Source organism: Neurospora tetrasperma (assembly GCF_000213175.1).
Source record: "Neurospora tetrasperma FGSC 2508 unplaced genomic scaffold NEUTE1scaffold_1, whole genome shotgun sequence".
Lineage (NCBI taxonomy): Eukaryota > Fungi > Ascomycota > Sordariomycetes > Sordariales > Sordariaceae > Neurospora > Neurospora tetrasperma.
In genome coordinates, this window is record NW_009799099.1 from 148,880 (window position 1) to 175,290 (window position 26,411).

General features: G+C 49.6%; 10 protein-coding genes across 10 annotated transcripts; 3 read left to right on the forward strand and 7 right to left on the reverse strand.

The window, feature by feature from the left end:
* Positions 1-599: 599 nt before the first annotated feature.
* NEUTE1DRAFT_74849 (uncharacterized protein) lies at positions 600-1,790 on the forward strand (the record flags this gene model as incomplete). The annotated part of the gene is made up of 1 exon (XM_009849144.1): positions 600-1,790. The coding sequence occupies one exon, from the start codon at positions 600-602 to the stop codon at positions 1,713-1,715; it is 1,116 nt and encodes a 371-aa protein (XP_009847446.1).
* An 89-nt stretch (positions 1,791-1,879) lies between these two features.
* NEUTE1DRAFT_36463 (dynactin subunit 5) lies at positions 1,880-2,547 on the reverse strand (the record flags this gene model as incomplete). Its single annotated transcript, XM_009848854.1, has 2 exons — positions 1,880-2,198; positions 2,273-2,547. The coding sequence occupies 2 exons, from the start codon at positions 2,545-2,547 to the stop codon at positions 1,880-1,882; spliced, it is 594 nt and encodes a 197-aa protein (XP_009847156.1).
* Positions 2,548-3,431: 884 nt separating this feature from the next.
* NEUTE1DRAFT_56171 (uncharacterized protein) lies at positions 3,432-4,032 on the reverse strand (the record flags this gene model as incomplete). The annotated part of the gene is made up of 2 exons (XM_009848902.2): positions 3,432-3,737; positions 3,850-4,032. The coding sequence occupies 2 exons, from the start codon at positions 4,030-4,032 to the stop codon at positions 3,432-3,434; spliced, it is 489 nt and encodes a 162-aa protein (XP_009847204.1).
* Positions 4,033-5,224: 1,192 nt separating this feature from the next.
* Positions 5,225-5,657, forward strand: NEUTE1DRAFT_97301 (uncharacterized protein; the record flags this gene model as incomplete). The annotated part of the gene is made up of 2 exons (XM_009849145.1): positions 5,225-5,427; positions 5,570-5,657. 2 exons carry the CDS (start codon positions 5,225-5,227, stop codon positions 5,655-5,657), a joined length of 291 nt encoding a protein of 96 aa, XP_009847447.1.
* Positions 5,658-7,778: 2,121 nt separating this feature from the next.
* On the forward strand, positions 7,779-9,604 carry NEUTE1DRAFT_106744 (uncharacterized protein; the record flags this gene model as incomplete). Its single annotated transcript, XM_009849146.1, has 5 exons — positions 7,779-7,974; positions 8,044-8,223; positions 8,278-9,117; positions 9,192-9,422; positions 9,489-9,604. 5 exons carry the CDS (start codon positions 7,779-7,781, stop codon positions 9,602-9,604), a joined length of 1,563 nt encoding a protein of 520 aa, XP_009847448.1.
* Positions 9,605-11,025: 1,421 nt separating this feature from the next.
* NEUTE1DRAFT_115614 (uncharacterized protein) lies at positions 11,026-12,366 on the reverse strand (the record flags this gene model as incomplete). Its single annotated transcript, XM_009849147.1, has 3 exons — positions 11,026-11,387; positions 11,464-11,981; positions 12,043-12,366. 3 exons carry the CDS (start codon positions 12,295-12,297, stop codon positions 11,303-11,305), a joined length of 858 nt encoding a protein of 285 aa, XP_009847449.1.
* A 2,750-nt stretch (positions 12,367-15,116) lies between these two features.
* NEUTE1DRAFT_34222 (uncharacterized protein) lies at positions 15,117-16,190 on the reverse strand (the record flags this gene model as incomplete). Its single annotated transcript, XM_009848744.1, has 2 exons — positions 15,117-15,775; positions 15,848-16,190. The coding sequence occupies 2 exons, from the start codon at positions 16,188-16,190 to the stop codon at positions 15,117-15,119; spliced, it is 1,002 nt and encodes a 333-aa protein (XP_009847046.1).
* Positions 16,191-17,442: 1,252 nt separating this feature from the next.
* NEUTE1DRAFT_97305 (uncharacterized protein) lies at positions 17,443-19,119 on the reverse strand (the record flags this gene model as incomplete). The annotated part of the gene is made up of 1 exon (XM_009849148.1): positions 17,443-19,119. The coding sequence occupies one exon, from the start codon at positions 19,117-19,119 to the stop codon at positions 17,443-17,445; it is 1,677 nt and encodes a 558-aa protein (XP_009847450.1).
* A 540-nt stretch (positions 19,120-19,659) lies between these two features.
* Positions 19,660-20,109, reverse strand: NEUTE1DRAFT_134154 (uncharacterized protein; the record flags this gene model as incomplete). The annotated part of the gene is made up of 1 exon (XM_009849149.1): positions 19,660-20,109. The coding sequence occupies one exon, from the start codon at positions 20,107-20,109 to the stop codon at positions 19,660-19,662; it is 450 nt and encodes a 149-aa protein (XP_009847451.1).
* Positions 20,110-25,405: 5,296 nt separating this feature from the next.
* NEUTE1DRAFT_97306 (uncharacterized protein) lies at positions 25,406-26,238 on the reverse strand (the record flags this gene model as incomplete). Its single annotated transcript, XM_009849150.1, has 2 exons — positions 25,406-25,963; positions 26,119-26,238. The coding sequence occupies 2 exons, from the start codon at positions 26,236-26,238 to the stop codon at positions 25,406-25,408; spliced, it is 678 nt and encodes a 225-aa protein (XP_009847452.1).
* Between the last annotated feature and the right edge of the window lie 173 nt (positions 26,239-26,411).

Consider the following 26,411-nt stretch of genomic DNA (forward strand, 5'->3'; position numbering starts at 1 on the left):
GTATTAACGACTATGGAAGGGTTGAGTAGTCCACCTGAGAGCTGCTCGCTCACCTGCCAAGTTGTTTAAGAACCGGAAACCAACACAGTTTGCTTCCAATCACCGATAGCCCGGTTGTTAGCTTGCTGAACACCAAGACGTGGAGTGAGGAGATCGGATCGATGCACCGACCCTCGGACAACACCCATTAGCTGTCTTAGAGGTATCGCATCAGCATGCCTCCCGGTCCGAATACCGAGCTACTTGTACGCCGCATGGCGCGTCTCGCGTGTGACAGAAGTGGGAACCGGCAGGAACTGGGCAGGTTGTCCGACACGCAGTCCGCTACGGACTCGTTCTCGGGGTCGTCCGGTCTCCGAGGATGATTGTTTGTAAGCCAGCGTGGTGGTGACTCTCTCCGTCCTTCTGGGGTATTTCTTCTGCCCAGTACCCCTGCCTTGTTTTCGATTCATCCATCAAAAACTTCCATATACATTGCAAACACAACGTAAACCCAACGCAAGCCTCCATATTTGTCCCAAACGACTCAATCCTAACTCGTATCCAACAAGTTCCTCACACCAAGCCCCAACATCGACATGTCCCCTTCCAAGACCACCATGTCCTCTTCCAAGTCCAAGATCTCGCTCACCAACCCCTCCATCCCCCTCAACTCCCTCATTCTCGTAACAGGCTGCAACGGCCTCTTAGCCTCGCACGTCGCCGACCAGCTCCTCGCAGCAGGCTACCGCGTCCGCGGCACCGTTCGCAACCCCAACAAATGCTCCTACCTTACTTCCCTCTACTCCCACCGCCACGGCGGCCCGGGAAAATTCGAACTCGTCGAGATTTCCGACGTCACGGCCCCCAACGCCTGGGATGACGCCGTGAAGGGAGTGGCGGGGATCGTGCACTGCGTGGGAGCCACGGACTTGACTATCCAGGAGCCGGATAGCGCTGCTAAGGAGGAGTTGGAGTGGCAGGTTGGTTTGTTGGAGGCTGCTAAGCGGGCAGGGACCGTCAAAAGCTTTGTTTTTACTTCTTCGGCGTGGGCGCTTTGGATGCCTGATGCTAGTAAGAAGGTGACTCTGACGGAACAAAGTTGGAACGAAGACGCCGTGGCCCTGGCAAGGGATAAGAATGTTGATCCGAAAACCAAAGGAATGGCGGGGTTTATGGCGCTCAAGACTCTTGTTGAGCAGGGAGTATGGGAATGGGTAAAGCGCGAGAAGCCTGGGTTTGCGTTCAATACCGTTCTGCTTGATACTGTACTCGGCGAGTGTCTTGATCCGAAGAATCAAGGGATCCCGAGCACGCCAGGCATGGTCCATTGGATCTGGGAGAACAAGCACATGGCTATCATTGACCTGATGGAACCGCAGTGGTTTGTGGATTGCGTGGATATGGCCAAGGTGTACGTCGCAGCGCTGGCGTCGAGCCCGAAGGTGGATAGGGAGAGATTGTTTGTCTTCGGCGAGCGGTATAGCTTCAAGGAGGTGGCGCGGTTGTTGGGGGAGATGTTTCCCGAGAGAAAGGAGAAGTTTGGACAGCCAAAGAAGGAGGGGTGGGATCAGACGGAGGTGCCAAACCAAAGGGCCGAGGAGTTGTTGAAGAGGGTGGGACAGAAGAAGGGCTGGACGGGGTTGGAGGAAAGTGTGAGGGCGAATGCGGAGAGTATTTTGAGGTTGGAGAGGGAGGGTGGCACGGGGGCGCCGCAGAGTACGTATGCGAGGTAGACTAGGAAGGAGATGTGTTAATGAGGTTTTCGAATCGTGGGTGTATAGAGAGTAATACATACGACAGCTTGGTCCAACATCTCGAGTATGCGCTACCCTTTCGCGATCCTTGATCTCTTGTAGTATTTCTTCTCGCAAAGAGCTGTCATACCAAAAAAAGCTCTTCAAGGCGCCGTCGGCTGGGGGTTGTTCCCCACTGTCTTGTACAAATCCCTCAACTCGAATGCCTCGATGCCTCCCTCGGGGATCTCGCCAATGATACGCGCCGGCTGACCAGCGACGATGCTGAAGCTGGGGATGACCATATTCGGAGGCACAACCGAGCCGTCGAGAACTTTGACGTAATCCTTGATGATGGCAAACTCGCCAATGACGACCTTACCGCCTATGTGGACGTGGTTGCCAATCTGAGCAGCTTGGACAACGGTACCGGGGCCGACAAAGACGTGGTCGCCGAGACGGAGGGGCATGAAGGTGAAGACTCTGTTTAGATTGCCGTCAGCCATGGTAACGAACATAGTCAAATTGGAAGAGAGAGGGTGGAGGAGCAGACATACCCCTTGTACATCCTGCCCGGCGGCCGAAGACAGCACCCTCTGCTCAAGAAACAGTATCGACCAATGGCAACGGCAGTGTTATTGGCTGGACCGCCGGACGCGGACTGGGCTGGTGGAATCGTTCTCGCGAGGTCGCCTCGGATCATGACGTCGGGCTGGATGACTGTCTTGCCGCCGAGCATAATGTTTTGGGTGCCGACCAAAGTAGCCTTACGGGCCACCTTGTTGCCGGTGTCGGTCTCGATGTATTCTCCTCTGGGCGGTCGTCGTGACATGATGGGTGATTGTTGTCTGTGAGTTCCGTTTGGAGTTGTGTGTGTGTGTTTGCTGGTCTTGTTGTTGTTTGTTTTTGTTTTGGCCAACAATTCCTTTGATCACTCAAAGCAAGAGGGCGGGCAGGCACCTTGACGGTCAGTTAGGCGTCAACACTACAGCCAACGACGGTACAAGTTGCCGATTGACAGACGGGCATCACGCCGATTTCAGCCTTTGATTGGTCGATCATGCGGGGCCCAGTGGGGGAGCTTGGGCCACTCATTGCGGGACCGGCACACGGCGGACACAGGAGGCTGACACAGGCGGGCGGGGGTCCCCTGAAGCCCAGACGGGACCGCTGAAGATGATGCGCTGCAGTGTCGATTCGCTACGAATTGTCGGTTCCGCGTCTGGGGCTTCCACTCGTCGGATTGCTCCTCTTTCACCAAGTCGAGACCGACTGGACCAGGTTGAAGCCTTGAAGCCCAACAGATGTGATGGATTTGTGCGGTGAGCGAATGGAGTCCAAGAAGTCCAAACTCGCCTCATACGATCTTTGACTTTATGCAGTCATGGAAACATAATCCATGCCCCCTGTCTTTTAGGATTGGGAATTTATATCTGTGTTGATTCCCTTCTTCTTTGTTAATGCTCCCGTCGTTTGTGACGCTGTAAACAACCACCCCTGAATGCCCTCATTCCCATCATCAACAAACACCATGTCCGCCACCCAGAACCAGTCCCCTCAGCCAAGCACAGGCAACGTCCCAACCGCCTCCTCCGCGTCCCTCTTCAACATTTCCCACATCTCCCCACACCCCTCTCGACCATCAACAACCACCACCACCACCGCCATCGACGAACCACCCCCGGCCGTCATCCACCAATCCCGCCTCCGCGTCCTTCACTGGCTCTTCAACCTCTCCCAAACCGACCCATCGTGCTCATCCATAAACTCGACATACTCGGGCCCCGCGTTTGCCCAGCCCTTGATGCCTTCAAACAGAGCAAAGCTTTGAATCGAGTTATCGCCTATTTCGACGAGGTAATCCGACAACCAGCGCGCGGCACGGCTACCACGGCCTCTCGAAGTGCCGCAGTAGAAGATGGCCTTCTTCACCCCCGCCGCCTTGAACATGTCATAGATCGTCGGGAGAGTCTGGTACATGGACTGGGCGGGCAGGTTGATTGAGCCGCGGATTGTGCCGCCCTATTGGTAGAAAGGGGCGGAGGGCTTGGCGTTAGCACCTGGAGGCTCTGGAGCTGGACTCTGGAAAGGGGGTGGATGGACGCCAGCCATCACAACGAACGAACGAACGAACCTTGCAATCGTCTCTTCGCAGATCGACTAGCACGAAATCCTTGCCGGCGGTTTCACCCGTCGAGCCCTTGAGCATTTCCAACACCTCTGCGCGCGAGATGTTCATCAGGTCCGACTGAGGCTCGGGGTAGGCGGCGTACCAGGGCGCTGCCTCGGTTTCGGTCTCTTTGGGTGCTGTGGACATTTTCTCGACGATACCTTGACGAACTTCAGAAATGAATGTGTGTCGTACGGACTCGGAGAAATTGCAGTTACACACGAGGAGGTACATTACCGTGGATGATAGAAGCCTTTTTTTTAACACCAAACACATCATCAAGCAACGAGGACCCCTATCCTTGGCAGTTAGTCACCAGGAAGGCCTCTGATTGGTCAGTTGAGGGGCGTGCCGAGGATGCCCGATGTTGGTGCGGAATCATCCTGGCTGTCAAACGTCACGATTTTTTGTTGACGAAACCGTGACACCATCGAACGTTCTGTCAGCTACTGGGGAACCTTTACGAATCTAGCCTCTGAGAGGGGTCAGGACAGCAGTGGTTGGCGAGCAATCTCAAGGGCGTTGGTGGACACCGGACCCGAGAGTTGGGGGATTTCAGGAGTGGAGAATGATTGTTCGGGGCCCGGTGCTAGAGCAAGGAGAACGAAAGAAAGGAGTATAAAAGGCAAGGATTGGTTTGCGACGGCCTGGAAAGGTCGACGTGAGATATTGCTGGCTGGCAACTGCGATGTCTGGTACATCCTGCGTGTAACCAGTGGTAACGGAAGAGGATGCTGTCCCAAACGAAGACGAACGGCACTCAACTTTCCTTCATCTAGTAGTCTCCCGAACACCCAATGTGGAATGTGTTTACCCTGTCGTTCTCCTCCCTCGGCCGACACAGTACAAGTCGCGGCTTGTACAACATGCCGTATCACAGCCCGGAAATAAACATGTTAGCCGCGAACTTCAACTACCTACTTACAACCTTTTACCCGTGTCTTTTTATGCCAGTCCGTTTCTGTTTTGACTTGCTCGACTTGAAAATAAGCCTCTAATACTTCCAAATGACAGCGCTGTCGGATCCAGGCTTCTGGGACGCCGGTGAGCTCATGAGTCATCAAGAAGTTCAACAAGTTTGTTTGCTGCGCAAGTTCGCTTAACCTAGCCTTCGTCGGCATCACTGGCTTCCTTCTTCCAGGGTTCAATCAGCTATCAAGATACTTAGGAACCTGACGACTCTTATGAGTATCAAAGACCGCGGCTTTCGGTCACAAGCGTGGGCCTATAAGAAGGGAGGGCATTTGACACGCTCAGGATCAATGACTGTTCCTCGCTTTAATCGTCAGTATCGCCTACATACCACAAGATCATCGATGACGCAATAACACGAGCTACCATGAAGTTCATTACCTGGTTCTTCCTCTTGGCCACCGCGATACTCGCTGCTCCCGCTGCCATCTTCGATCCACAGTCCATGGACCCAAAGGCCTTAGCTGCTGTGAAGACGTGCGGCGGCGGCACGGGGTATTGCAGTAGTGGACATTGCTATTGCTCCAACTACTGTGAGGTCGGGTACTGTCCCTGGAGTCCTTGCGGGAAGTGCTAGTTCGGATCTTGAAGTGAGTCGTTACGAACATCACTGCACAGATGGATCGTTCAAAGTGGTTGACACCGATACTAGGAAATAGTACCTCCATGGGAACATGCTGGTATTTCCATCCCGTGAACAAACGAACAAAAGCGAGTTGAGAAAGGAGCAGCACGGAGCAGAGTGGACACATGACATGCGAGGATGCAAGGAAGGAGTGAACCGCAGCGGAGATTTGTAACCCCGGGGATCCTCAACTACTATGCTTCACGAACACTGGAAGGAGCGATGATGGAATATGGAGCGCTAATTGATACGCGAAATCTTCCAGGCCACAAACTGCTTTCTTACCCCAACATCTCTCTGGAATTGCTTGACGAATCGATCCTGGACGAATTCAATCTTTCCACGCTGTTTGATGCTTTCGCCTTTCCCACCACATCTTCGTCTACTTTTTCCTCCTCACATCCTACCATACGAAAACCCGTCTGCTTAGATGATGTGCTCTTCTCTTACCTTCCTTGTAACAAGAACATTGCCCTGCTTTCCAAATTCTAACCCCAGATCAACAACCGTCCCGTCCCTCAATCTCAGTTGCCATGAGCATAATCGCGAAGCTCAGCCGATCAGACACGGGACTTTGAGTGCATAGCGGGCTAGACATTGCATGCGATATCCGCGACAGGAGTGGCCACCTCCGGAAGTTCGGCAAGTTCATCCATCTACGTTGGTCAGATTACATATTGCAAGGCTGGTGGAAGCTGGAGGTTACTGGCGCGGCTCAAAGCACGATTGCTGACTGAAAAGATGGCTGTCTTGACAGTTCCCCGGATCCTACTCATCCTACCTCGAGCACTTTCGGTCCAACATACTCGAAACATTCTCATCCGAACACTCGATCTTAAACAACGCTTCCATAATCCAGACATGTCGTGTCAAGGTAGAAACGTCCTTCTCAACTCGAAGTTGCAAAAGCTCGGTCAACTTGACACCCAGCACTGGTATCTGCCAATGCTCTTGGCTTCCACTACTTGATGCTTGATTCAAGCCACTACACCATCACTCGAACTTGTTCGTTCCTTTCTTCCCGCCGAACTTGAACCATACATGCCAGCCTTACACCATCACGGGACCTCATCTTGTCCCGCGCATGCAGATAGCACTATGGGTCGCTATGGGCAAGACAGAATAACGCCGAGCGGTATTATTTTCTCTACAGGTTGGGCGACAGGGTACCATTCTGGCGTTGAACCGCGCATGCCACACATGCCGTGCCGCTACCAGCGGCGGTTGGGTAAGGTATATTAGCCTGATTTGAGCACCTGTAACGGAATCACGGCCATAACACTGGACACCGGAGCGCTCTTCCCCAAGCGCCCCCCTCTGGTACGGGCTTTTCATGGCACTTCCCGAGCATCGAGAGCACGTCGGGAAGAACAAGAGAAAAGCCCATTACCACGGCTCTGGTAGACTGACAGCAAATGGGGTCAGGACACTGTCCCACAATCTTTAGCATGAGAGTATGGGAAGCTGCGAAGAAAGCATGGGGGTTACATTGGGATAGAAAGAGAATAAGCTTCATGATTCTGGGTTGTTACGAGCCTAGGGTGGGTGGTGCGTCTCTCCCTCCACACCATGCATGCTGGATCTCTTGTCCCTTTGGGTGATAGTCTTTAGCCTAACCGGACTTCATTCAATCAGCCACTGATGTCAAGCTTCCCCATCCAGGAGTCGCAGACTATACCGCTAATTTACTCACATCTTTCTTCCCGGCGCCAGTCGTTACCTCTTTGGCGGCTGACAGCTTAGACGAGAGGCTGGCGTCAGGGACAGACACCACAGGAGCACCATCGCACCCCGGATTTGCATCCAGCCAATTTTTGTGTTGACCATGCGATATGGAGAATCCATCCGGCTCTAGGTCCCGCTTCCCCAGGCCAACCCAGAACTAAACGATCTTCCCCCTCGGACTTACCTCTACTGGAAGAATGCACCTGCTGCGAGATGAGCACCATGGGGATCCAACCAACAACAAACCATTACTCCACGTTTCCGCTCTATCGGGTCTCCCCAGCCAGTCATATTTCCTTTTTCTGTATTGTTTACTATCCGATGAGGCAACATATAGCCTGATACAAGTCACTTGCCCACGTGGTATCCCCAGACACCAGATCCTAGCTGAGGAGAGATCAACCTGCCCCATCTCTAGTCCATATATGCACGCCTTGGTCCCTGATATCGGTCCCTTCCCTTAGAGCTTCTTCCTTTTTCCATGCCCGGTTTCTACACCGTGCCATCGTCTTCACCCGCATCACTTACCACTTACTCCAGTACCAGCTAATCACCACCACACACCGTCAAGATGGTCGGCGGAGGCCCCCAGTCCGACAATGTCATCCACCGGATGGCCATGGATGATCCCATTCCATGGTGGAAGAAGCCACATCTGCGGAACATGTATTTACTGCTTTTCCCCTGTGTCATCGGTATCGAGATGACGTCGGGGTTCGATTCGCAAATCATCAACTCCGCACAGTTATTGCCTGCGTGGAAAGAATGTGAGTTCTTTAACTTCAATGCCCCCTATTATCGAGATGAAGAAGATAGGTGCTAATGGGGGTGAACAGACTTTGGCCATCCAACCGGTGGCTACAGCGGCATCCTCGCTTCCGCTCTTCCTCTCGGTTCCGTCCTCGGTCTGCCCTTCATCCCGCTGATTAACGACAACTTTGGCCGTCGATGGTGCATCATGTTTGGTTCCTGCATCATGATCATTGGCACATTTATCCAAGGTTTTTCGAAGAACGGTGTGCCCACTTCATGCTACGACCTCTTCGCTCGGTTATACTAACGTCCGCCAGCCCCCATGTACATCATTGCCCGCGCCATCATTGGTTTCGGCCTCCCCTACGCCATTGTCGCCGGCTCGTGCTTGATTGGTGAACTAGCCTACCCAAAGGAACGTCCCATTCTAACATCCCTCTTCAACGCCTGCTACTTCATCGGCGCCATCGTGGCCGCTGGCTGCACGTTTGGTACACAACGGATCAAGAACGATTGGTCATGGCGAATTCCTTCTCTTCTTCAAATGGCTCCTTCCCTCCTCCAAGTCGTCTTTGTCTTCTTCCTTCCGGAGTCTCCGAGATACCTAATGAGTAAAGATCGGCTTGAGGAAGCAAAGAATGTACTCATCCACTACCATGCCGAAGGAAACGCGGACAGTGAGTTTGTCAAGGCGGAAATTGCCGAGATCAAAGTCACTCTCGAGATCGAGTTGGAGCATTCGAAGCAGTCGTGGGCGGATATGATCCGGACCGCCGGGATGCGCCGCCGCGTGCTCATCGGTTCTTTGCTCGGCCTTTTCACTCAACTCTCGGGCAATGTCGTCATTTCGTACTTTCTCGGTGACGTTCTCAAGTTGATCGGCTACACGGATCCCAGCTTTCAGACCAAGTATAACTTGGGTAATCAATGCTGGAGTTTGGTCTGCGGTGTCAGCGCCGCGATGGTGGTCATGAGGTTCCGGCGCAGAACCATGTACCTGACGGGCATCTTTTCGATCTTGGCAGTCTATGTTGGCTGGACGGTGTGCACGGCGGTGTTTATTGCACACAAGAATCCCGTGGCGGCCAAGTTTAGCTTGTTCTGGATTTACGCTTATAGTCCGGCTTACAACTTGTGTTTCAACGCTCTTACCTACAGTCGGTCCTACCTTTTTCCTTTTCCCCTCTGTCTACCCCTATGGTTCTCTGATTGTGATGCTAATAAATGGCAGCCTACCTCGTCGAAATCTTCCCCTACGCCCAACGCGCCCGCGGCATCGCCATCTTCCAGTTCTGGGGCAAGGCGGCGCAGTTCTTTGGCACCAACGTCAACCCCATCGGCACCCAGGCTATTGGCTGGAAGTACCTGCTGGTGTACTGCTGCTGGATCTTTGCCGAGGCGGCGCTCATCTGGTTCTTGTGGCCGGAGACGTCGAATCGTAGTTTGGAGGAGTTGGCTTTCTGTGAGTGCACCTGGTCACCCTATTACAAGGATTGAGCTGTTGCTAACGAAGGCTGTGATGATGCAGTGTTTGAGGATAAGGAAGACTTGACTCAGTTACAGCAGAAGAGGGTGGAGACTGAACAGGGGGTTGGAGAGCTGGATAACGAGAAGCATTCTGTTGTTCATGAGAGGCAGGTTTGAGTGAACGCCAGATGAGTGGATGGGTGGATGGGTGGGGAGGAACTTGGAAGGATTGGTCTCTTGGTGTGGACTTGTTTACTGCCTAACTTCAGGGATCGAACAAAGGAATCAAGGATGGTGTCTTCTATGACAGACAATTTTGAAGATTACCTTTAATGAAAAGGCCAATTTTGTCTGGAGCCCGATCATCTTCTTTGTGATGTTTCCTCGTAAGGAAACCCTTTAGGGCTCTTCTGATGTCGCGAACACCGAACGATACATCCATCCGTTCATCCCTTCTCCTCTATCTCCATAGCCATGAGATAAACCACCTATCTGCTTCAGATCAAAGAAAATTGTCAATTATCTCCTTTCAGATTATTCCCTAGAGAAGATGACAAAATGGTTCCACTATCAATTCTGACCCATTGGCGTAACGAACATCAACGCAGACTCCTGGAGTCGCCCATACAACCAAAGCAAACAGAAACCGACAACCCCTTCCAAAAAGATTAAAACGAGCGGGAATTGCTCCCAACTACATGTTCAACAATGATTAAGGACTAGAAAAGTAGAAAAAAAGATGCGCCAAGAGGGAATCGAACCCCCACCTCATCCTTGGAAGGGATGAATCCTAGCCGTTAGACCATTGGCGCTTATTGTTGAAAATTGGTGCGCAGATAAGAGCTTACATAGTTGCAACGCACAAAGATGGTGCATATGGCTTCAACCCCGCTTTTTCCTTTCGTGCTACCCGTAGAGCGGGACGGAGGAAGCTCAACCGCCGGGTCTCCTGCTCATCAAGTACAACACAACGTCTTTGGGGTTTGGATGTAGGAACAAGGTCATCGATTGTACGTATGAGATTATTGCTATTTCGAGGGAGTGTAACGGGGCATTTAATTGTCTTGCTTCGCGGCACGTCTCACATCGACACTGGCTAATGCGCAAATGCCCCGCGTTTGGCGCCAGGCTCGCTACTTCTATGGGCGATGGCTTCCTTCTGGTTTTGCTTGATACTTTGAGATTATTCCGCATCCCATTCCCATTCCTGGTTTTTTCATACGCATTGACGCCCGTCTGTTTCTGTCATGCCGGGTTGATGCTTCATGCTGGCGGTTGACGTCTTTGCATGCAGGTGCTTCTGCGTGGTGCTTTGCGTGGGTTGCTTGCTCCGATTTTCATCTGACGTTCAACTTCGACTTCAACTTCGTCTTCATCTTCACCTTCCTGGAAGGGGGTTGAGCAAAGTCCATTTTCACCGACAACGACCGCACCACGTCCCTCACGTAGAGGTAGCGTGTCGTCCTCCATCGGCACTGCCATCTCCTATCTCCCAGCACCAAAGCAACGGAGCACTTGACTGCGTGAACGAGAGTTTCGCCGGGCAACAGACGCAGACACGATCACGATCACGACCAACAAGAACAAGAACAAAGGAAGTTCATCAAAAAAATGATTTATTTCATTCTTTCGGTTTGGTATCTCTCCTCTACATCAATCCCACCAGGTATCATCCATCTCTCATCATCTCATCATTATAGACATCCATGATCATCCGTCCAATCTTTTTTTCCAAGTGCAGAGATCCAGACAAAATCTCACACAAGGAAGAGGGGAAAAGACACTATGTACAACCAGATTAAACTGCCATCGCCTACAACAAACATTGCGGTCTTGAACTGCTGCAGAGTCGTCGACCATCCCAAGGTCTGCCGCTTAGACGGAGGCGTTGGCGCGGTATTGGTTCCAGTACGAAGTCATACGAGTCCTCTGGCCCGAAGTGAACTCCTCGTAGCAGGTGCTGTTTTTCATCTGTCAGTCATCATTTCCTCTCATCTCAAGCAGGAAACCAGAAAAAAAAGAAGGGGAACACATACTCATAGGAGTAATCCATATAATTGTGAATAGGATCCAATCCAGGCTGGCTAGGGCACGAGTCCCTACCCGTCGGGCACCCACTGCTCGCCGACGCCTGGGCAGGGGTATCCGACACGTAATCGCCGTTGCCCGTGCATCCTCCCTGGAAGGTATGGTACAGACCGAACCAGTGGCCGATCTCGTGGGTGGACGTGTGGCCGAGGTTGTAGTTGGTCAGCGAGCCGCCAGGCAAGGTGTCGTACAGGATGGAGCAGCCGTCGTAGTACCAGTCGTTGGACTTGGACGTGACCGAGGTCGGGAAGTAGCAGTAGCCCAGGGCGTCGCCGAGGTCCTTGAGGATGTACAGGTTCAGGTCCTTGTAGGTTCCCTTCCTCAAAGCCTTCTTCATGGCGAGCTCGGAGCCGTCGACGGCCCAGTTGCTGTTGATGGTGTAGTCGGTGCCCTTGAGGGTGAACTGGATGTTGTGCGGGGCGTAGGCCGTGTTGAGGGTGGCGACCTGGTTGTTGATCATGGTGGACTGCATTTCATCAGGGTGTTAGTTGACTGTGAGAGTTTGCGAGAAATGGGTGAAAACATACGGTAACGTAGCCATCGCTGAGCGCGGTGGAGGCGGCAACAACGTGGAAGTAGACGTTGACGTTGATGGTGGCCTGGGCTGTCATGATACCCTCGGCAGCCATAGCAGCCTCCTTCTCGGCGAGCTCCTTGGTCATCTGGATGTGCTGGCGCGAGGGAGCATCAGTACCGCAGTTGAAGGGCTTGATGGTGTTGACGGCAGCGCCGAGGGCGGCGGGGGCAGCAGCGGCCGCGAGGAGGAAAGACTTGATCTGCATGATGGGCTAGAAGGAGATGAAGGAGGAAGTGATCCTGAGAGGGGTTGTCTGGATGGATGATGGAGAGGATGACCTGGGGATGGAAAGGGAATCTCTCATCTTGATCGGGGTTCTTGTCGAGTTTTTATACAAGATGGTCCCTCACTTGATGGGAGTGTCTCTAGACAGGCAAAAGACAAAAAAGCCGCGCATCTCGGGCCGTCGATAACGACTGAGATGGACATAATTTCGGTGCATTCGACAGGTTCTGGAAGGTCAAATACGACAACCTTCCCAATTGGAACCTAGGTCGCCTTGAGTTCGGCTATCTGGAGTGTCATTGCAGACCGCATCTCACATGGGGCTGGTCAAAGCCAAGTCGAGAGCTGGTGAAGGTAGGCAAGGTAACATTGAGCGCTCTGTCGATCCAGGGGAGTGAGTGGATGGATCAGATGGGGACTTGTGGTTGAGGCCGTGTGTGAATAAATCCGAGGACACACACTGGAAGTGCACAGCATGGTTCGCGCCACACCTGTCGTGAGGCACCAAGTCCCCCTGCCTCAAGCCCTGCCACTCGCCTACCACAGGCTACTATGTACTATCATGGGTACCCTACCTTAGCATGTTTGTGTTTGCTGAGTGAGAACAATTGCTATGCAGAGCTGTCAGTAAGATATCACCCACTAAAGACAATATATGAGCAGGCAGTGTTTTCTCACCGTGATCATTCTTACTTACCTCTAGGTAGGTATATCCTGCACAGTTCGTATTATCGTCATCTCTGCCGTCCGACTTGTCGTTTTACTTTCAGTCACATTACTGGACAAACTGCAACAAATACCTCAAAGCATCGGATCGGACTGTGGAAATCCATCAGCATCCAGGATTCTGCATTATCTCTTCATCTCGTCTACTGTCGGACAACACGAGAACCACATGCCGAAATCGGCACGGACGAGTTGGAATCAATGGCGGGTTGACCAGATCCAACTTTGGCCTCCATTTCCAGTGTAACCAATGACTGCCTACACTAGCCCTCGGGCGGCAGTTGGCAGCAGGAACAAGCACTACACTCCACTGACTGACCCAGGAGGCTGCGATGTCGATCTGGAGAAAGACGAAGCCAAATTTTTCATGATGGTCTTCTGTAGCTAATGGCCACAGCATGGTTATTAGCGACTAGACCTGGTGATGGTTGGGTGACATCCGAATGAAACCTCCCTAATCAGGCAGTTGCCAAGCACAGCCAAGCCAGATCAGCGTCTGCCATTGCCCTCATCTCTAGTGTGTCCCCTCCTGGGGGCTGTTAGTGGCCTGCTCAATGCCCCTGTACACAATGGAGTGCATTCAATAGCGCCCGGCGGCTCCATGGACTTTTCAGGCAGTTGGTTCGTCAGTACCTATGGGCTGGCTGGTTGGCGCAATCATCAGAAGAAAAGAAAGAAAAGAGGGTTACATTTCCCCTCAGACTTTCAGACTTCCTAGATCGAACAAGCTTTTCACCAACCGTCGACGGGTTTCCCCGTTGCTTGATGGCGTTCTGCGCGGTCGTGCTTGACATTCCACTATTGGAATCACGGCCCATGTGGTGGGTGGGTGAGTGGGTGGGTGACGGTGGTGGTGAGTCTCATTGACGGGAAGTGGCGCGGTCCGCGGGGGTTCATCTGGGCAACAAGTTGGCCAACCTGGAAACCGTCAAAATCGGGGTGTGAATGCACAACTGCGAGTGAAAGCGTTGAGGCGACTATCAGAATCATCAGCTTGGTTCTCACATGCAATCTCCAATATCTCCTGTTACCATACTTGGGAGTTTTTCAAATTGCCTTCCCAATGCTCTGTACAGTTTTCCCGGCTTCGATATCGTATTCGATGATAGGTAACATACCTAGTAAATTGGAGGAACATGGTGCCAAAGTGGTGAAACAAGCAAACGCGAATACTGGAAAACAAAGCAGCCAATAGTCCCCCGGCAAAGGCACGTGGACAGGTTGGACACATCTTTACTGGCATGGACGGGATGGGACCCCATGTTTGGAAGGAACTGAAGTTGGGAAAGAGGAAGATGACGCGGCTGCTACTCCAGATCTTTGGCAACTTCCTTCTTCTCCCACCACTATCAAAATCACTACTGCAAAGGAAGTGACAATGCATGATGATGCATCTTCAAAGTCGGGGCTTCTTCCTCGTCTTCAACAACAAGGGAACACTCCGAGTCCAGCCAGAGACCACAGGCCACAACACCAAGTAACTTCCTATCACGCTCTAGAGACCACGCCCACGACCACATTGATGCTTCCCTGACAAGGCCTTGGTACAACCCCCCCAAAGGGAAGTTGGACCCTTCCTATCTTTTGTGTTCCCCCGCATTTGTTCCCCTGTCACCACACACTCATGCGTTCAAACTTTAAGCGCATGCACGTCGACGTTAGGTGCGCCGGTGCTTCCCAAAGTAGGTAACCTAAAACGTGTAGGCACCGACGATAACATGAAGGTACCTACCTAGGTAGTCACCCCATGTTACCTTCACCTTCCCAAAAGGATGGACATCCAGGAACGAGCAGTGTTGAGACCCATTTTGACTGGATACAGTACAGAAGAGAAGAAATCTGATTAGATCAGTTCATGCGGGACACCCCGAGAGTGGAAGAAAAAGGAAACTGAAATTCAAGTTGGTATCGGAAATGGCCAAACGACGATACCCTCATATCCCCGTGCTTCCCCAGAAAGACAGGCCACCATCGTACAGACGCCTTCTCGCAACGACCTCTCACAAGTTCACACAACGAAAGAAACAAAACGCCCTCCTATTACATTTTGATTGACATTCTTCCCATCAAGCCTCAAGCCTCAAACCTCTTCCCTGCCTTCTCCTCCCTCTTGGTCATCTCCCACTCCTCCAGCTTCACCACATCCGCATCCCCACCAACTTCATTCTCCTTGACAGGAGTATTCTCCCTCTCCACCAAATCCATCACCCCCGTCCCATCATCCACCAACTCCCACTTCCTCTCTTTCAGTTCCGTCGTCCCCCTCTTGGTCACCACATCCCCATTCGTCGGAGACGGACTCATCCCATAAAACTCCGTATAACACTCCAAATTCGGTCCCCACGGATTATCCGCCGGGCCCATCTGCGGTCGATAGTCCCACTCGCCCTTATTGCAATTCGCATACGCCACAATGACATTAAACCCGGTCCCCGTGAACTTTTGGCCACTCATCCCATGTCCAACCTTCTTTGTCGGGTTTTCCGGCGGTCCCTGGTGGCAGCAGTTGTCAGAGGGAATCTTGCCCAAGGTATAAATGCGCTCCCCCGTGACGCGCACGGTTTGGGTGGTGTCGTTGCAGATGTAGATACCACTGGTGTTCTTGCATGCTACGCGCCGACACTCGCGCCAGCCGACGATGTAGTGGATGATGTTATTTTTGGTGTGGAAGTCCCAGAGGAGAGCGGAGATGTCCTCTTTATAACCGGTGGCGAAGACGCCGCAGTAGAGGGCTGGGTGCTGTTAGTCTACTGGATACCCTAAGGTAGTGAGAAGGGGTAAAGAAGGGGGAGGGAGGTGCCTACCAGAATCATACTTCGGCACAGTCCGCTTCCTGTGCGCCATGCCCGCCAGCGACGACCGCCCATGCACAGAAGACTGGTTGCGGTTTGCCCAGTAGTTGTCCAGGTAGTTGTCGTAGAACTTGTTGGCTGGCATCAACCAGGGGTCATCTTCGTCGTCACCTTTTGGCTTGTTGGCAATGATGGAAGAACCATCGAGGCTCTTGGTCTCGAGCTTGTTGGCCACGACAGCATCAAGACTAACGCCAGGAGCAGCCTGCACCCAGACCCCCGGCGCAGCCATCAACATTCCCAAGAGGGCTGTCTTGGTGCTGGTGGTGCCGTGTTTGAACGAGCGTTGATGCATGGTACGTAGGATGTAGTAAGTGATGTGTCAGATGAAACGAAGGTACTAGTTGGAAAAGCAGGTAAAGATTGAGGAAAGCGAATGTCCTGCTGCACAGCGAGCAAAGTGTGTTTGTGAGTTGGGACCAGACTATCGAAGGAATAGTGTGCCTATCCTTGTTGCGATGGCGCTGCAAGTTATATGCGTCTCAGGGGTAAAGGGGGTGAAAGGAAGTAAACAACAATACTAAGCGGGTGCCGCTTCTTACGATTGTATGAGTGCAGTCAGGAGGGTAGTTCCGCCAAGGTGGGTGGCTGAATGTTGCCTCTGGCTAGCGATGGCTCGTGGACATTTTGGATAGTGCCAAGTTGAGGAAGACAAACAGATTGATGGTGAGCGGGATCCTGAGGAATGGAGTGTTCATGTTGATCAAGATAGTGGTGATGTTTTGGGATCTTGCTTTACGACATGTGGTATCGTGACGGGAAATGCGGCAAAGACCATCAGCGGGCCTGTAAAGATTGTTAGCACAATGCATATGATAGCATGCGATCAAGGAGGATGAATGAACACAGCTCAAGACATCTTGCAACTGAGCACAACTCGAGTGATATTCGTACTCATCAACTTGAGCACGAACATAATGCCATCACCACGCTGCTCTTCCACCTGCACACCGCGACATCACCCATTTCCTCAGCAGACTTCCCATCACGTCTAATGCCAGCCGGTCATAACTGTCCTGGCAATAGAACAAAAGCCGAACATCCAGATTTCTCAAAACCGCCTTCTTTATCTACCCACCCGTCCCCTTTTGTCTTACCTTCCCGTCTCCCACACCAAACAAAGACACGGCTGTCTCAGGAACAACGGAGGAACAAAGTGCGCCACAATCCAGGCACACCACATGCCAGAAGAAGAGCACACGCACTCCATCGACGTCAGTCTCAATTATAGCAATGAATGTAGCCAAAAATAACAACGCACCAACTCTACCTCAGCCACTCCAGTGTGGCTGACTTCCGACTTGAGGTTTTCCGATGTTGTACAACTTCAATGTTACGTCAGCATCAAGCCTCCAATGTTCCAACTTGTGATGTTGAATTGCCGCCAATGGAACTGCTGTTCGTTGAACATCGTTTTTGGAAACCACGGTCTTTGTCGCCTCGCCAGTCCTGCTCATGCTCAATGTCCCGTTCCATCATCCTCGGCCCCCTGTGCCGCTCACTTCAGTAGGTTAGCTCCATCCCGGTTTTCCCAAGACCTGAAGCCATCACGGCCGCTCAAACCCGGAAAACCCCGATCCCAATCCAGACCCCGAACCCCAAGATCTCCCCATCGACGTTACCGGCGGCGACGCATCAAGCACCCTCCCGCTGCCCATTGCACCCATCGCGCCCAAACTTTCCCACCCCACCCCCCCCGCCACCACCTCCCTAACCGTCCCCTGCCCTGTCCCCAACTCCAAATCCAAACCAACCGGCCCCGCATATCCGTATCCCACTCCTACTCCTGACCCCATACCCCCAGGCCCCCAAAGCCGTCCCCGTCCTTCTCCAGGGTATGCCCACCACCCCCTCCTACTTCCAAACCCACCATACTGTCCCTCCCTTCTACTCATCTCATGCCCACGATTTTGATCTCCCTCATTCCGTGCCCCTGCCCAATTGGAAGTTCCAGGACGACCGGTTCCCCATTCTCCCCTTCCTCCTCCTCTTACCCGTTGTGTTTCCCGCGCGTTTCGGCGACTGTCTTGGGCTGGCGGTGGATTTGGATCGCGAAGGCGGAAGAAGCGGATCCTGCGCAAGTCTGCGGGTGAGAGGGACATGGCGCGGAGTTCGTGGGCTAGGACTTCGTGCCGGGTTTGGGTTTGGGATTGGGTTTGGAGCTGGGTTTGGGTTGTTGATGTTTCTGAGTCTAAAAGATCCGCCAAGGCAGTGCTTAACCTGCTTAACTCCGCTATCCTCGGTTCGTGAAGCACTTTGTGTTCATCTACCCATGCTGGGCTGGGGCCAGCAGGAAGGTTACTGTAGAGGATGGAGTCGGCGATGATGGTTATGTTGGTGACGCGGAGGATCTTGCAAAGCAGAACGAGCGGGATGAGGGATCTGTATGCGACGGGGGCGAGGCGAGTGAGGATGGGAGCGAGGCTGATGTGTCTCCTAATGATGACATGAGCGAGGGTGTGGGGAATGTAGATCTCGCCTGGTACTCTGGGGTCTATATGTAGTTCCTGGTCTGAGTCGGGGTTTGGTTCAGGGACAGTGGTCGCGGCGATAGAGTCAGCGGGCGGGACGTAAAACCTTGATGGCCGTGATGGATCACGACTTTCATCAGGATCCGACTCCGAGTTGGACTCGGGGTCTTGACCAAACGGCTCATACCCGACCTCATTAACCCACACCGGCGGCGCAGGTAGGTCGCTTCCCCTCGGAATCTCCTCCCTTGTCCTTTCCCACATTCCTTCCCTCATCCCCCCACTCTCATGGGTATCCCACTTCAAATGGACCATCTCCAAATAAACCCTCTCGGTCTTCCTATTCCATGGAATCTTGTATACCTTCTCGCCTTTGCTCGCGAACATATGCATCCCCTGCAGATAGGGAGGGTCCCAATCGACCGTGACATGGATCCGATCCGGCAGGATATAGTCTGTAATATCTCGATATGCCTCTCTCGAAACCAGCATCAAATCGCGCACACGTCTCGTAGCTGCGACGAGTGCATCGGTACAGCCCACTTTGACGTTCCAGGGCGGACCGTAGACAGCCGAACCCAAGAACTGAGAGCTGGGTGGGAGTTGCGGGTTGGGTGGGAAGTCCTTTTGGTAGAGGGTTATGCGTAGGACGCGGTAGGGTTCGACGGCGTGCTTCCAGATGAGGGCTCGGAGTTCGCCGGGGAGGTAGGGAAAGAGGGGGAAGCAATCGGGGATGGAATTGGTGGTGGACATGTTGAAGAGTTTGTGAAAGCGCCTTAACATAGTGTTTGGTTGGTAGAGGCAGAACTGGAGATGTGATGCTCGGGATGCAGTGAGTGCCCACGATAGCTCTTTATCCGTGACTGAATGGTTGTGCAGGCGTTGGTGATACTTCCATGTCAAAACTCATTGGATTGTGAGTGCAAAGTCCGCTGATGTTTTGTGAACCCGACTGCCTTCCAGAGATGGAACAAGGAAACGCAAACTTTGTGCCTCCAGCCATGAGCCTCACTCACGCGGCCTGTGAGCTGTATCATCATGCCTCAAAAGCTTCGCCTATACGTCCTCCCACGCGGAACTGTCCGCAACCGTGATAGTATGCACATATCTCAGCTTGCTCCCCTCCAGCCTGAACTCATGACTATCCGGCAAAGTTGCAAAGCACGCTGACAGTCCCCGTGCTTTCATCAATGACATGGCGCCGGTCAGAGTTGGGCGGCTGCGTGTTGTTGCTTGGCATGTCCACTTTGCATGAATCATCCGGCGCTCCTTTACCTGTTTACACGCTTCCCTCTAATCGTGCACATGGTGTCCCCATGGAACCGCATTAATAGCACTCTTGTTGCTCCACATGTCCAGATAGGTATCAGCTGCTGCTTGGAGCGTGTGTCGGGTATCTCTCTGAGCAAGTGGCATGATGGGCCAGTTTTCTTGTCGAGCGAACTGAAGAGTCCAACTGGCGTTGAAGAGCCATGAGCCGGTGGTGGATGCGATGGTGTCGATCTTGTAGATACTGATGTCACTGAGGTAGTGACGGATATAAGAGCTGAGCACAAAGGGCTTGTAGGAGGTGGTGGAGACAACTTCGGCGAAGGTCAAGCAGCTAACCATGTTGATGATGGTGCGGTTGAAGTCCATCTTGAGGATGCTGCTGAAAATTCCCGTGATAATCAATGTAGTTTTGTTGTTCTCGATGTATTGGAAGTCATCGGCAATGTTCTTCAAGGGAACAGCTTGGCCCATGGTCCGAGAAGGAACTGGTCGACTGCCAGGAGAAGTTCATCTCGATTGCAAGCGGCGGTGGCGACTGAAATGAAGCTTGCTGCGAGAATAGCGAGTGATGCCCGGCGTGACAACAGGTGAACTTGCCTGTGATGTTTGAAGAGAAGACGATAAACCGAAGAGTCGTGGGGACCGATGAGATTGACGATTTTGCGAGTAAATATCTTCACCCTGAATGACCGCCCAAGCGATCAAAACATTTGCCGTGGGTAATATTTTGATGTTGCTGAGTGATGACGCCTGTGGTAAAATGCATCAAGGGCTTCCCCGCCCGGAACCGGCGCATGCGCTTTTGATTAATATTAGCCTGAGGATCCACGAAGCGGGAGCATCTTGATAGGTGCCGTAATGCCTGAACCGTAGTTGTCTTCTGCAATTGAAGAAAAGAGCCCAAGCTAGAAAGTGGTGAATGAAGACACCATTTAGCCCAGCTAGCGGATCGCTTGATCCTACTTTGAACAAGAAACAAACAAAAGACCCGACTCCCTGGTGGATTTGACACTTGGCCTATGCCGTTACAACCATCATAATATGACCGATGATAACCCGGATCTGGTATGTGACTGGAGTGGCTTGACGACGACTTCCTCTGCCCATTTTCCATGTCTGTGTGGCCGCTTGGCTTTTGTACTAACACCAAGGATACCGTCAGCAGCTTTGTCCATCTCTTCCAGACCCTGAAAAAAGCCAGTTTCGTTTACGCAGGGTGTGCTGCCTCGCTGCGAGCAGAATCCTCCATACCGACATAGCATCCGCCCCTCGGATCCCAAGTAGGCCCGGAGTGACTCGGCAGGCTTCCGTTGATAGCCTTATAGAGCTAGAGTTTACCGCTAGCTAATAAGAAATAGCGGTTGTATTTACCTTTAATACTATCTATACTATTCGTAAGACTTCCTTTAAGGAGTAAATACTAAAATTTATCGCTATTAATATTAAAAATCTTCTCTATAGTATTAGTAACCTCCCTACTATATATATGAAGGGGAGGTATTATATATTGGAGAGATGGATTTATAATAAGAAGGACCGAATTTTATAGATTAATAACTATAGTTACTACTTTATTGAGATTTCTAGTGATAATAAGCTTAATACTATTTGGTACTATAAATATTATTTTATTACGTTTAGTACCCTCGCTATTAGTTCCTCTAGTAAATATTTACGTTAGTTATATAAAAAGTTAGCGCCGCTAATTACCGAGGATTCTGTCTTAAAACGCGCGAAATCGGTAGTAGGGAGATTCGCTAAGAGTGTTAATAAGTAGTCGATTTTAAAGCCGGTCGCTAAAACTTTTAAAGAGCTGCTCTTTAATTGGATTATTGATACTAATATACCCTTTCGTATAATTTCTTCACCGGAGTTTAGAAGTTTAATACTATTAATAAATAAGCAATTAATAATTGAATTATTACCCTTAAGTAGAAAGATGTGACGAACAGGCCGTCTGATCTGCCTAAGTGAGATAGCTGAAGGTAAAGACTATCAGTGCTGTTCGGTGAAGCCAAAAGGTTCACAACAAGTATGATCGTGATACTGGTCTCGGTGATATTGATCTATTGACAACTGTCGAACTATCTGACAATCTGAGTTCTCCAGTCGCCCCTTTATATCTATTGTGCTTACAGGTGGTTTGCCGTTTTCCGTAGGTTGGCTCATGGTGATAGTGTTGGCTCATTCCTGTGAGCCGAGCTCATTCTTGAGCCTGGCTCACCACTATGAGCTGGGCTCATTCATGAGCCTGGCTCACCTTTATGAGCCTGGCCTGGTTCATGAGCCTGGCCCACCGTAAGCCTTGTTCCCTGCCCATGGTTACACTGCCCAGCCTTCACGTGCCTGCTGTGTACCGGCAGTCCGGTTGGCCCGTGTCCTTCTGCTTATTAGTTCGTAACAAAAGATAATTCGGTCGTAGGTTAAAGAATAGTATAATATTTATTTTAATATATTAAAATAGAAATTCGTCCGCTCCTTATTTAAAAAGTATATTTTATTTAATCTCTGGACCTCCTTTAATTAGTATACCTTCCTCGGTATTATTATTTATTATATTAGTAAAGATTGGAAGTTCGAATATTAATTACTTAATCTCTATTATATAATAGGTAGCTACGGCGGTGAGAACGTTATGCTAATTATATTAAATTACTTTAATTTAGTTAAATTATTTATAAAAGACTTTAATTAGTTCCAGTTAAATAATATACAAATTAACGATATTTGTATTAATTATATATTAAAGGGATCAATTAATTTTCTTCTCAATAAGTACGAATACTAGATTAAGAATTTATGTATACGTTACTTCGGTTATATCTTTAATTTAATAGTAAAGGCTATAATTCGAAGTAATAGAAAGGATGCGCTATAGTACTTATTGGGGTTTATAAAATTAATTGTGTAAAAGGAAGAGGATTTATTAGTAAAGTAGCGTAAGACTAGCCTATTGGGTAAGTTTTATAATATTTATTATTTTATCTGCTAATTTCCTTAATATTGTAAAAGGTTCGCTTAAATTATTAAGATAGAATTGAAAATAGAGTAAGGGTAAGTATATAAGTAGGGTATTCGACTAAACTTAATTACTATTACTAAATATACTTTTTTAATAATAGGAGAGAATTTTAAGCTGATTATAATTATTATTTTTGATAATACAATAAAGTAGAATTTTAAATATACAATAATTGAGAGAGGGATTAAATTACGTTATGTAATTAGTATACATTTATTAAAAGTTTATAATAGTTGCGATTCTAATAAAAGGATATTAATAGGGGATTAATTTAATAAAGATGATTAGGGGATACTTACTTAGGTAATAGATATTTTAAAAGATTTTATTTTATTTAATAAGACTTTTAAAAAGAGAGCCCCTGTCATGGCCCAGTCCCGCTGACCCATGCCGATGCCTGGTGCGCTGCACGACCGCCTGGATGCAAGCGATTTGATTGGTTGTAGATTAGATAAGGAGAGTGGTCTGAGCACCCGGGTCTGGAGGCATATCTTCCAGCCCAGCTGCTCACACAACTCTTCCCTTTTGTTTTACTCTTTAGTCGTAAATTCTATGTTGAACGTCAACAACGCTGCAGCCCTGCCTCGCCCGTTACGTGCCTTCACAGCCCCCTTTATTGGCGAAGTGTTACTGTTACTATACTAGTTAATTTAGCACTTTAAAAGTAAGTGTATTTAGTATTTAGTTGCGTTCGCCTTCTAGCAATTTATTAGACTAAATATTTTCCCCGTCTATCTATTTTTAATTCCCCCTACTAATTAATTTATGAATTAACTTTAAAGACCTTAATGCGCTATATATTTATTATAGCGGTTCTAAGATGATATTATTGAATTACTTGGGGGTATATAGTAATATAATTAGTAATTTGTAGTACTAGTTGAACCCTCGCTATTCCTAAAGTAAAATGCAGTTATTATTCTATAAGAATTTATTAGTAGAAATATAGAGGATAAATTACTGCCTCTCCTTATTAATAACGGTACTACGCTAATTAGTATTAGTATTGATTATATAATATTGAAATTTAAGAAGTATAGGAAATTAATAGAGGAGATATTAATATACTAATTTATTATAATTTTATACCCTAAATATTATATTCGTTAGTTCGATTTTAACTTCTCTATAAAAAGAGATAATATTATTAAGCGCTTCCTTTAATATTAATTGGATTAATATATTTAGAGTTTCCTCCCCCAACTACGGGTATTATTGCCGCCGGTTGTTCTAGAGCCTATTCACCCACTTACTAAATTTAGTTAATTGATTGGCAACAGTTATTATATTAGACTAGTTCCTTCTCCTATCCCTGCCTTCGATGATAAGGCTATTCAATAGGTTGAAGGCTTCCTAGAAGAAGGTATTATAGATATTCTATAATAGTAGAGTAATTATGAGAAGGAGTACTTAATACTATTATATATAGTATTTGACGTATTTTCTATACTAGTAGAATTAAACGAGTATGAACGTACTTTTAGTACTACTAAGTAGACGGTAGAGAATTGTATTAATTTCGATTATGAGACTATTAATATATTTCAACGTTGTAAGAATTAGCAACGGACTGGCCTCTATTATAATATTTTGATATATAATTACGAGAAGGAGGGATACTTATAGCGAGATTTAAATGTAGAAGACGACGATTTTAATATATAGAGTATGTAAAGTATGGCGGTTAAGGGGGGCTGGGGCTGGAATAATTATATAATCCAGGAATTTGAGTACTTAAATTTATCAAATTTAAATCCGATTTCCCTACTTTGTAAGTAAATCTGTAAATTTAACCTTAAATCAAATCCAAATCCGACCCTAGATTTAATTTATTTAATTTGTTCCCTACCCTGGTCTGATTGTCGTGCTTGGGATGAACGAGACGAAGGCTGAAGTGACGCTCGGATGACGCAGACAGTGGGGTTGGACCGAGCTCGTCAGCCTCGGGTACCGTAGCACTGTGGACCCCATAATTACAGGGGCCTTCAGCGCATCAACCCCGCTGAAGCACATGGTAAAGTGAGACAGCCCTGCTTCTTGGCATCGGAGGCTGAACTTTCCTTTGACATCATCCTCCATCTTTCCCATGGATCAATATCGTATTGCTCCAGACACCAAAGAAGATACGCGACCAACTGAAATTTCGATAATATCGAGAAAGAACAGTCCTGTCGCCGCAAAGATGATCAGAGACGGCAACATCGACACGACCAGCCTGGCATCCGGCCAACAGCTTGATGGACATACCTCCGAGGCTTTGACAAATGGGACATCTAGACATTCCTTTTTCGGTAGTTCCAAAGAGAGCTGAACATAATGTTCAGGTGCCTAGAGGTAGGTACCTTATTTACGGTAACGAAATGAACCTAGGTTGAATCATGAGAGGACACAAAGGGAGTGGCTTCCGGCAAATCGACGATACCTAGACATGGACGGACAAAGATCACCTTATTCCCTGCTACAAAGACACACGGCATCAAGAAATCTCAAAGAGCCAAACAGAATATTTTACTTGTATTATCCAACTCGAGAAGCGGTACCTTACCAGATTTCTTCCTCCATCCGGTCATCAGTCGACACGACGGCACCGAAAAAAAAAAACCAACCCAACCGACTTAACGCCAACAGCACAAGTCCACTCCATGACAGCGCAACCAGCACCAACATACACCACAATCACGTCCACCACATCTTCGACCTTACCTACCTCCAAAAGGAGTCCAGTCAACACCTAGAGGTAGACACCTAGACATTAGTCCCCCGAACCTTTGGCCCCCTCGGCCTTCCCAAGAACTTGACCACTTCGTCCTGTCCCCACCCCTCCAGGACCTCCTCCCCTACTTCATTGATCATCTTTTTCCTTTTCTTATCCGTCTCCCTCTCCATTTTCTTTTCCTTCAAATACTCCTCCTTGGCCTTGTACTTCTCCACCATCTCCGGAACCCCCTTCTTGGCCAGATAGAGATCGTACTTTTGCTTGTCTTCCGAATCAATCAACATGTCGTGCGCCTCTCTTAGGTCTCTGTACCGTTGCGAGGAAGTAAAGTGGGGGATCTTGTCTGGCCCCGGCTGCCGGTGGAGTTTGCAAAAGGCGTGGAAGGCGGTGCTGATGTCGGATTTGGAGGCTGTGTAGGGGACGTTGAGGGTTTGGTAGTAGGTTAGAGGGATGAGAGGGGTGGAGGTGGTAGCTGGGGTGGTCACGATGGAGGAGGAGGAGGAGGAGGTGGACATGTTGGGCAGTGGTGATGGTTGGGATTGGGATTTATGAATGGAGCTGGTGTTGGATGTTTGAGGCTGATGGTTCTAGTGGACTGGAGAAACAAGAGGAAGGACTTGGATGGTTGTAGTGAGGTGAGTACTTATATGTCTCGTTTTGTTGGTTGGGTCATCTCCTTGTTTCATTGTCATCCTCGAGTGATGGATCTGTTCAGTGCTCACGATGATTGACCTGGATGGACGGGACGAGTGGACTTGGGAGGAATGCGTCGACAAAGGGCTTCTTCAGTGATCCAGGGCATCAGAGCGGGTAAACATGTGTTGTTCAGTGACGATGCGACATGGTTCTTGAGCAAGTTCATTGTTTCGAGAGCGGCATGGTAACGTAGCCAAATGTGTGTTCGGTAAGCAAAGGTGTAGAGGTAGACAAAGAACCTCTCTTCCTGGCCCGTTGAAAGAGAAAGAGTGTGTCGTCCAGATTACTTGCTCTTTGGCAATTGCCACTACTACTTGCAGCCTCTACATCACATTGCCG